General features: G+C 35.7%; 1 protein-coding gene across 2 annotated transcripts in view; it reads left to right on the forward strand.

Annotated features, from left to right (window-relative positions):
- LOC106878752 (uncharacterized) overlaps positions 1-11,446 on the forward strand; it is a 153,437-nt gene that overhangs the window by 136,639 nt on the left and 5,352 nt on the right. For both annotated transcript variants that reach the window (XM_052968770.1, XM_052968771.1), the window contains 2 exons: positions 3,480-3,589; positions 8,568-8,689. In XM_052968770.1, coding sequence (XP_052824730.1) covers positions 3,480-3,589; positions 8,568-8,689 — 232 coding nt within the window. The remainder of the gene's footprint in view (positions 1-3,479; positions 3,590-8,567; positions 8,690-11,446) is intronic.

Raw genomic sequence — 11,446 nt, forward strand, 5'->3', positions numbered from 1 at the left:
CCTGGTCGAAAGCCATGCAGGGTATCACTCAGCAAGTTATTTTCTTCTAAGAATGTGATTAGTTTTCCTCTGACTATCCTTTCCATGACTTTGCTGATGTATGAAGTCAGAGAGATAGGCCTATAGTTTTTGGCATCTGCTCTGCTTCCCCCTTTATGGATTGGGCATATTATTCCCTCCTTCAGCTTGCTTGGCAGTCTACCGTTTGCGAGAAAGCTCTGGAAGAGAATCTGGAGGGGTTTTGCCAGGGCATGCTTACACGATTTGAGGAGGATTGCAGGGAAACCATCAGGACCAGCAGTTAAGTTTGTGTCCACTTCATGTATAGCTAGTAGTACATCTTCGCTAATATCGATGCATTCCAGCGTAACTGCCTCGCTGGTTATAGGGGAGGTGGCAAAGAAGTCCACTGGTTCATTCACTTGTCTGTGTCCCAACGGGGTGGCGAAGACACTTTTGAGCTGGTCATTCAGTACCTCACTGATCCTAGTTGGACTGTCTGTGAGGGAGCCACCCTTTTCGAAGAGGGGTCCTATCTTGCAGCGTACTGAGGCTGTTTCTTTTGCGTTATGAAAGGAGGCCTTTGGGTTTGGCGTAATGTTTTTTTATAACCCAGGCTTCTTTGTCTGCTCTCTCCCTCACATAGGATTGTTGCAGTCTTTTTTCAATTTCTATCAGTGTCGTTTTTAGGCAGGACCTTTTGCTACATTTGGGATGCTGGTTGAGTCGATTTGCAACTTTCGTCCGTCGTCTCACGAGGATCTTCCTCTACTTTGGAATCTTGTTCCTATTTGTTTTGGCCTTGTTCTCTGGGTCATATTTCTGGCATATGGCTTGCACAATAGACATGAAACATTCTAGTTTCATGTCAGTGTCTGGTGTGGAGAGACATTTTGGCCAATCCTCTCTGAGGATCTCTTTCTGGATCAATTTCCAGTCTGCTTTGTGGAAGTTTAGATTGGAGAGATTTCGGGTGCTTACTTTAGGCTGTATGTCTCTGGTTACTTTCAGCCCAAACATAGACAGCTCTATTATGTTGTGATCTGAAACTAATGTCGGCGTCACTTTGACATCGTGAATGATGTCCATATTGTTCGTGAAGCAGAGATCCAGAATGTTATTATGTCTAGTTGGTCTGAGAATAGCTTGCTATATGAATAGGGCATTGGTGAGGTTGAGCAGAAATTCCACCTATGCTAGCTTGCGATCAGTCATTCCTGAGAGTATGAGATCTTCGGGCCATTTGACGTTGGGGAAGTTGAAATCACCCATAAGAAATATGGTCACATGTTGTTCCAGCATTTCTTTAATTCTTGTGAGGCAATCTTCAAATTTGCCTATGTCGTTTGGAGCATCTGGTGGGCAATATGTATTGCATATGACTATATTATGTTGTCTTAAGTATACAATTAGAGTGTCACATACCGAATTTGAGTATGACAGTAAGACCTGGGGTGTGAGGTCGTCACGGATGTATACAGCAACTCCAACATGGCTCCTTTTCCTTCTGTCTGTTCACGGTATGACATATTTTGGTACGTGTACTTCTGCATCCTCTATATCAGGGCTGAGGTTAGTTTACACGAGTGCTATGCAAAGGGCTTCATTGCCTGCAGCAAGGTCTCTCAGGAAAGAAATTTTGCTTTTATTATAATGCAACAGGCCTCCAATATTTAGTAAAAATATTGGCGTGATGACTGTGCAGGCATTAGGGGAGGCCAACCCATGTCTGTTGACTGTGGTGGTCTTGTGCAGTGGTGGGCATTATATATTACCTGTATATATATTAAATATTGTAGATATATATATATATATATATTATATATTATATATATATATTAAATATTATAAATATATATATATTATATATATATATATATTATATATTATATATATATATTAAATATTATAAATATATATATATTTTATATATATATTAAATATTATAAATATATATATATTTTATATATTTATTAAATATTATGAATATATATATATTTATTTTAATTTTATTTAAAGATAAAATATAATCAAGAAAAATTTTATTTATATATTACTTCTATATATTATATACATAGTATATATATATCATCATCATCATCATCATCATCATCATCGTTTAACGTCCGCTTTCCATGCTAGCATGGGTTGGACGATATTTATTTATATATATATATATATTACATATATATATACATGTGTTATATATATATATATATATATATGTATATATTATATTTATATATGTATATATTATATTTATATATGTATATATTATATTTGTATATATATATTTATATATTATATTTGTATATACATATGTATATATTATATTTATATATATATATATATGTATTATATATTTTTATTTATATATGTATGTATGTACATATGTATGTATGTACATATATCTATATATGTACATATATATTTGTGTGTTTGTGTCTATTTTGGTGTGTTTGCGTCATTGTAACTTAGCTGTTCAGACTGAGCACCATGCTAACACAGAATAAGCCCAGGCATCAGTTTCTTCGACTATAGGGTGGTTCTCAAGCATGGCCACCGTGAAATACTTGAAAGAAGTAAAAGAATAAACGAATACGAGAAAAACATTCCATTCCACCAAGCCAAGATGTATTTTAAGGCTAAATAACAATTCTGTTTACGTTTGCTTAACTGAGATGTTTTGGTTGGATTATATATTTATCGGTTTTACATTTCCTTCTATAATCTGTAACTGCCGCAATATACTTTTCTTCTATAGGCACAAGTCCTGAAATTTTGTGTGGGACAGGGTGGCCAGTTGATTTTTTATATTTTCCATGAATTTTTCACAGCTCCAGCTAGTAAGTTAATCATCATCATCATCATCATCATCATCATTTAACGTCCGCTTTCCATGCTAGCATGGGTTAGACGATTTGACTGAGGACTGGTGAAACCGGATGGCAACACCAGGCTCCAATCTAATTTGGCAGAGTTTCTACAGCTGGATGCCCTTCCTAACGCCAACCACTCAGAGAGTGTAGTGGGTGCTTTTACGTGTCACCCGCACGAAAACGGCCACGCTCGAAATGGTGTCTTTTATGTGCCACCCGCACAAGCCAGTCCAGGGGCACTGGCAACGATCTCACTCGAAAATCCCACGAAGGCCAGTCAGGCGGTACTGGCAACGGCCACGCTCAAAATGGTGCATCTCATGTGCCACCCGCACAAGAACCAGTCCAGGGGCACTGGCAACGATCTTACTTGGCTTGCCGGGTCTTCTCACGCACAGCACATTTCCAAAGGTCTCGGTCAGTAGTCATCGCCTCAGTGAGGCCCAACGTACGAAGGTCTTGCCTCAATTTCAAACTATTCTCAGAAAGTAGAATAGTCTGAAATTAATGTAACTTGTGAAGTGGAAAGAAAATATATGTGCCTTATGAAGCAAATACTATGACATTAGACTAATAGTACTTCTTTCTCTGTTATTTCAGTGAGACTACAACCAAAGAAGTGATTGCAGCTTTGTTGAAGAAATTCAAGATTCTTGATAATCCTCGGAAGTTTGCTATGTATGAACAGGAATTCAAAAACAAAAAACTTGGTTAGAATTTTTGAAAACTTTCTTTATTTCTTGTTTTAAAAGGAAAATGTAAAAATATTTAATACTTGACACATTTAGTGAAGTTTGGACTCATTTACTAAAGTTTGAAATAAATTGTAGTGATAATTGGAATTATGGGTGACTTAATTAATAGGTCATTAGAAATGAATGAAAGGATCAGTAATTTGTATTGTATCACTGCACTATGGTCATGGTTATAGCAATTTCACTTTCAGTGGAATAATTCACTTAACTGCAATTCACTACTTATAGTAGCTGCAGGTTTTAAAATTGAGTAGTGAGTTCAGCTCTTACAGCTTGAAGAGGGATAGGCTTCATCAATAGATATCATGCAGTAGAAATCTTTAATGTTATCAGTAAGATCTAATGAGTTATTGTTCCCACTATTGTTCTTCAGACAATAAAAGGATTTGATCCACTAATTATTGAACTTGATGAAAAATTTAAGAAAATTTGAAGAGATAACATAGAAGGAATAGAAGAAGATTGTAGGGAACTATGATTAAGTGCTACATGAAATACTAGATAACTGGTCTATGAGATTGTATGATAGTATGAAATCTGCCAGAATAGAAAATGGATGTTAAAAATCATAGCTATGGTAATCAAAAGAATTTAAATAGTTTATATTTTAAAATTGACAGTTTTAGTTAAAAAATACTGGCAAATACTGGCATTGCAATACATAATCACCATCATTGTGGTAGCATTTTCTATGGCTGGATGCTCTTTGTGTCATCAACCTCCACTTGTGTCCAAGTAGGGTAATAATCTCCCAGTCTATCAAACAACAAGCAGCTTGGACATGTTTACTCAGAGAACTAGACAAAAATGACGTTGCATGAGTGAGCCTGCATGACATGTCCTGACATGTCAAGAAGTCTGGACATGCTTTCACTGTGGACTGCAAGCAAATTACACTGTCAGCAAAGTCATTATTGACAACAATCAAATGAACACACATGAAGATGAGGGGAATACAAACTCACTCATGCAAACATGCAATACATGTTATCATCATCTTCATCATATATATGTATATAAAACTGCAGCTGTATGGTTTGCTGGGATGTACTATGCTTTTGCTAATTATTTTAAGTACTTATGCAGTTGTAAGCCATCCCACCCTTGATCCAGCAGAACATCTAGAATGTGGCGGCTGGAGGGTACGAGGACTGCAGCGGTACACAGGTTGTAGTTATTTCAGCTGAGTAGACTTGAGCAATATGAGATGAAGTTCCTTGCTCAAAGATACTATGCCCTACCCAATTTAGGAATCAAACCCATGCCTGGGGCATTTGACACCCCACCCCCCACACACCAAAGTTATGCTACCGCTCCCTCTCCCCACTCCTGCAGCCCAATCTTGTCCTCACTGTATCATTGCTTATCCTGTTGTTTCCCTTGTATATACCCAGCTTTCACTAGTGACTGCATCCCCCCTTCCCTCCCTCTTTGCATTCATATGAACTCCGTACTCATGCACCCTTGGTAATGCTCTACCATCCCATTTGTATTCTAACCCCCCATAACTTGAGAATATGCCACCATATATCTCACTGTCTCTCACTTGCTCTCTCTGACTCACTTTTGCTTCCACTCTCTCTCTCTCTCTCTCTCTCTCCCTCCCCCTCTAACTGGAGTTACCATGTATCTCCTCTACAGTGAGACCCCGGTCTTTGTCCTATCATATTCTAACCTCTCACCACCTAGCAAAGCCACCTTCTCCAATGCCCCCACCCCTCAAAGGATCTTTGACAATTCATCAGTGCTAGCACCACATGAAAAGCACCTAGTCCACTCTGTAAACTGGTTGGCATTAAAGAAGGGTATCCAACCATGAAAAGCATGCCAAAACAGACCTCACAAGTGCTGGTGCCACATAAAAAGCACCCACTTCACTCTGTAATCTGATCGGTATTAGGAAGGGTATCCAGCCATAAAAACCATGCCAAGACAGTGGAACTTGATGCCGTCCTCTGGTTTGCCAGCTTCTGCAAAATTTTCCAGCCCATGCCAGCATGGAATACAGATGTTAGATGATGGTGATGATACACACGCGTGCGCACGCGCACACACACACACACACACACACACATCTGTATACATATGTATATCCCTCTATACGTATATATATATATAAGCATATGTGTATGTGGTGTATTCTTTTACTTGTTGCAAGTCATTTGACTGTGGCTATGGTGGAACACCACCTTGAGTGTGATGGGAGGGGACATGGACACACAAGCATACAACAGATTTCTTTCAGTTTCCATCGACCAAATTCATTCACAAGGCTTTGGTTGGCCCAAGACTATAATAGAAAACACTTGCCCAAGTGCCATATTGCGGGACTGAACCCAGAACCATGTGGTTGGTTCTTACCACACAGCCATGCCTGTGTGTAACACCATTTTGAGCGTGGTCATTGCCAGTACCGTGTGACTGGCCCTTGTGCCAGTGGCACGTAAAAGCACCCACTACACTCTCGGAGTGGTTGACATTGACATTAGGAAGGGCATCCAGCTGTAGAAACTCTGCTAGATCAGATTGGAGCCTGGTGCAGCCTTCTGGCTTGCCAGTGCTCAGTCAAATTGTACAACCCATGCTAGCATAGAAAGCGGACGTCAAACGATGATGATGATGATGATATATATATATATATTATATGTCTGTGTGTGTGTGTATACAGTAATAAATAATAAGGGAACAGGAGTTCCTTAATGAACTTTATTAGCTTACTGCTGTTTCTTCTGTATGACACAGTGCACTCAGAGTTGAATGCTTATGTATCATTTTATAGCAGAAACAGCTATAAGTTAATGAAGTTGATCAAGTAATTCTGTTCCCTTGTTGCTTATTGAATTACGTATTATGATGTGTATTCTAACACTTTATTCTGAAACATTTATATGTAGTTCTAACACTGGGTCATTAGTATCACTAGCAAAATATTATAGTGTGTGTATTTGTGTACTTATATATTGAAAAGATTTTGCTTAAAATACTTCATGCAGTAACAATATTTAAAGTAAGATATTCTTAAGTTATTAACTATTCAAAAATATTTCTTTTGTACACACAGAATAACTCTAACCTCTTGGAAAGAAGTTTTCGTATTATGTACTTTCATTAATATTTCACATGTATTTTGTGTGTTAATCTGTCTAGAAGAAGTTGCTTTTAGCAACAGTGTGGACTATGTCTGCTTTATTTTCAGATTTAGCATTCTTATAATGTTCTACTTTTGTCTTTCATTGTTGATCATGTTCTTCTTTTATTTTGAGAAAAATAAAATATTTTGAATTTTCCGTTTGTACAAATCTGTAGATGCTCGCTAAATGGAACATTTCTAAAAGATGAATCTTTAATTTGCTGCATGTGCACTTTCACATGACTGTTTAATTTTGATTGTTTCTCCTATGTAATTCTCATTTCCCACATTTCCTAAATCTGAAACTAAACCTGAAATAGTCAACACCATTACTAAGAACAACTTCCTCTATACAGATTAGCCCATAACATGTGTTTGAAAAGTTGAACAACAAAAGCACTTGCATTCAATACGAAGACTTTCCAAAATGTTTGTATGATGTTGTTTTTCAAAAAAGTTGTTTTAAATAGTTAATAACTTTTTATGGAAAACTTTCTTTAAATGTGTGTGTGTGTTTGTTTATAACTGTATTTCGCTGAATATTCTGAGCTACAAGCTGTGAAGTGTGACTAAGAGATCTGTTACTTAGAAAACAAGTAAGGGTTATTAACAGGTAGGGCATCAGGTTGTAAAACAGTTCTTCAATAATATATTTGTCTAACCCATGCTACCATGAAAAATCAGAATTAAATGTACGCACACATATATATTTCTTCATCATCATGTCCACTTTTCCATCCTTTCATGGGTTAAATGGAATTTATTGATTTTTTTTCTATTCTTGGATGCTCTTCCCTTTTTTATACCCTCACCTGTTTACAAACAAGTTAATAATTCCATAGTTTATTAAATAATGAACAACTCAGTCATAGTTACATTGTGAACTGGAAGCAAATGACATCACTTAAATGAGCTTTTTCTTTACAAAGACAAAACAACATGATTTTAGAGGTTATGAAATTGAGTTACCCATTGTTTTTCCAAGAACATTAGCAGTATAAACTAGCAACAAGAAATTGAATGCATCATACATTAATTAATAGCCTCATTTTGAAAATTTATTTTATTATTAACCATATTAATACAAATCTATCTGAAACTACTTTGGGTTTTATGATATAAGAGTACTATTTTAAATACCTTTTATCTTGTTTCAGTCATTAAACTGGGGCCATACTGGGGCCATACTGGGGCACTGATTTGAGAAATTTTTGTCAAACTAATTGACCCCAATACTTATTTTCTTTTTTTTTTTCTTAAGCCTGGTACTTATTCTATTGGTCTCTTTTGCAAAACCGCTAAGATACAAGATGTAAACACACCAACACTGTTTGTCAAGCGGTGGTTGGGTACAAACACACGACAGGCTTCTTTCAGTTTCCGTCTATTAAATCCACTCACAAGGCTTTGGTTGACCCGAGGCTATAGTAGGAGACATTTGTCCAAGGTGCCACATAGTGTGAGTGAACCCAGAACCATGCGGTTTGGAAGCACCTGCATAGTTCGTAATTCTTTTTATAAGTTCCAAACACCAACTTAATAACAATTATTTTATTAAATCCTTCCCAATTTTTTATTATTTCAAAATTGATTGAAATACACAGGATATATAGTTATGAAAATGTTCTAGAATATTGAGTGTGAATATGAATTACACTTATAGATTTGATCCTTAGTTGGAAATTTCTAAATTGAATGATGTACTTCCATCCTTGGTTTTTAAATCAATGTTTTCAAGATTTCATGCTGGTTCTCTTTTCACTTTACTTTGATGGATGAACCAATTCTAACTTATAATTTCAGTAAAACTGCGGCGAGTTATGCCAGAAGAATTTCCTCTTCAGGTTTGTCTAGGCTGGGAAACAAATAAACTGGATTGTTATCGCTTAGTTCTTCAAGAGAATGAAGCTTCAGGGGATATTGAAGTAAGTTTTCCATTTTTAGATATTGTATAGTAAAATTCTTCGGTTATTCTTGTTTATATTTAGTTTTTTTTAAAGTTCTGCTTGTTTCATGAGCAAAGGAAATTTCTCAGCTGGAAATTTCCAAATTGAATGATGTACTTCCAACACTGACGTTTTCATTTTTATGCATCATGAAAAGCAACTGAAAGCAAAAGGAATATTTTATATTCCTTTATTCACCAATCTAAAGGCTTTTTATCATTTAGTTTTACAAATGAAAGTAATTTTTTTGAAGAATTTGTTGTATATGTTCCTTAATTTTTTTTCATATTAATTCTGAAGATGTGTGGGAGTATAATTGGTTTAATTCAACCTTGTAAGTTATTACAAAAATCTTCACAAATTAGAATAATTTATTTTGTCATGAGGAAGTTGATTTCAAGCAGAATCTTCATCAGAGAGAGATAAAATGTTCATAAGTGGTGCTAGATTGGGAAGAGTGAGATTGAGAAGACATTAACAGTGAAATATATGGTCATTACATCAGTGATTATATTAGCACCATTACACTCTCTTGGGACAAACTCTCTGCCTTCATCTATTACATCAACATTTTCTTCCTATCTTTGGAATTTACCTCTACCATCACAAACACTTCTGTCATCTTCCTTGATGTCTTTTATTGAGAGTCCTGACATTTTCACTTTTGTGCATCAGAAACCTAATGACACCCATTCCTACTCCAACTGTTCTTCCTCTCACCCTACACACTCTGTAGTTGTTTTAGAGAGAGGATTTATTCATTAAAATTTAATAAATGAAACAGTGAAATTTTTTTAAAAATGTTTTAAACCCTTTTGTTACTGACCTGGCCACAGCCACCCTAACAAAATTTTGGTTGATATTACCAAACCACCCAAAACCAGCTGAAATGATCTATTCATATTTTAATAGGAATTTCAGTGCAAATTTCATTAGTACATTCATGCAAACATTTGGCTTCATTATGTAAACAATTGATTTACACTATCTGCTATTATTATACATGATATCTGAGTGTTGTGAATGTTTGGAGATTTTTTCCATTTTTTTCCCATTTCGACTTTTCTGAAATGTTTCACTATGGATATGCACAATTCTTCTATTAAAATTTTGTTGTATACTCATTGAATATTAGCTAATAACTCATTTTCTATGTTCTAGGTGAATTCGTCTACAATTTATGTGTGTGTGGTTTGTGTGTGTGTGTGTAGTTGTAGATGAATTGTTGTAGATAAATTTGCCCGATACCAATTTTCTATGCCGATGATTAAACAAAATTTAAATAACTTTATATTTTGCTGAATTTACTTGTAATTAGATTCACTTTGAGACTAAAATTATGAAATGGATTTAGTTAAGAAGCTTTTGTCAAACTGTGTTCCAAAAATCACATTAATATGTTGATAAATAAAAAAGATTTGTTTTATGAAACCAGTCCCAATTCACTATTATTTTATAATTTAATTGAAACGCATTTTAGTTCAAAATATAGTAATGAAAGAGTTAATTGTTATGAATTTGCAATTGTGATAAAAAAAATATACAGGATACATAAGATATTTGAAGACAGATTTATGGTTATAAAAAAAAAAACATATATAATAAACCTCCTTTTCTATAATGTTATTCAATAAAGCCACCTTCAGCTTCTATATGAAATCTAAATCATCTACATAGACATAAAAGAAGTAAATAGACATCCTTATAATCATTAAAATTTATTTAATCTGAAATTATACATTCAAATTATTTGTTAGTTGTTATAATGTGAACATTTAATATTTATTAGACATGCTCTTTGCATTTTTCAATGAAAGGGCCCAATTAGGCATGTTACTGATCAGATGGTGAATATTCTCTTGCGGAATTTCTTGCTAAGTTTCATGCAATAATCTCAAAAGATCTGGCTTTGAAGATGCTGTCTTGTTCTGTTTATGAAACGTCCTGTCTATTACGCCCCAGAAGTGTTCTGTAGGGTTCATATCTGGTGACTGGCTTGGCTGTGGAAGCTTTCTAATGCCATTCTTTTCCAACAAATCTTGGGTCATTTTAACTGTGTGACAAGGAATCCCATCTTCCATAAATAGAGAGTCTTCTTTAATCATTTTCATCACTGGAGAAGTTTGGAAGGAGTCCTTTCTGCAATATGGACACATATTTATTTGAGTTTATCTTTCCCTCACACTCCACCAGCTCTGATCAACCATTGCTCCAAATTGTTCCCAAGACCATCACAGAATAGCTGCTGTGTTTGCTGTGTTTCATTGTTAGTTGCAATCTTTTCACATCAAACTCTTGATCACAGTCTCCAGACCCACACTCGACCACTGTTAGGAAATACAGCAAATCTGGACTCATCAGAGAATATGACAGTATCCCAAAATGCTGCTGGCCTCTACACCATCTCATTGGCCCAATCTTTTCTCTGCTTCATATTGGCTGGTCAAAGATGTGGCTTCCTTCTTCCTGCTCTGCCATAATAATCAATTTTGTGGAGATACTTGACAGCTGTTCTGGGACTGACATCAACTTGCTCTGCTATGTCAGAGGTCTTGCAACAAGGATTATCCTCTACATTTCTCTTAGCAAAGAGAAGGGTCCTGTCAGAGGGCCCTGGTTGATCTGAACAAGGTGATGTAGACTCCTTCCCCTCTCTGGTGAATTGCACAATCACTCTATTAACTGTAGAAAGTGGGATCCCAAGGTTTTCTGCAATTTTACGCTGGCTATATCCAC

Source organism: Octopus bimaculoides, chromosome 6 (genome assembly GCF_001194135.2).
Source record: "Octopus bimaculoides isolate UCB-OBI-ISO-001 chromosome 6, ASM119413v2, whole genome shotgun sequence".
NCBI lineage: Eukaryota > Metazoa > Mollusca > Cephalopoda > Octopoda > Octopodidae > Octopus > Octopus bimaculoides.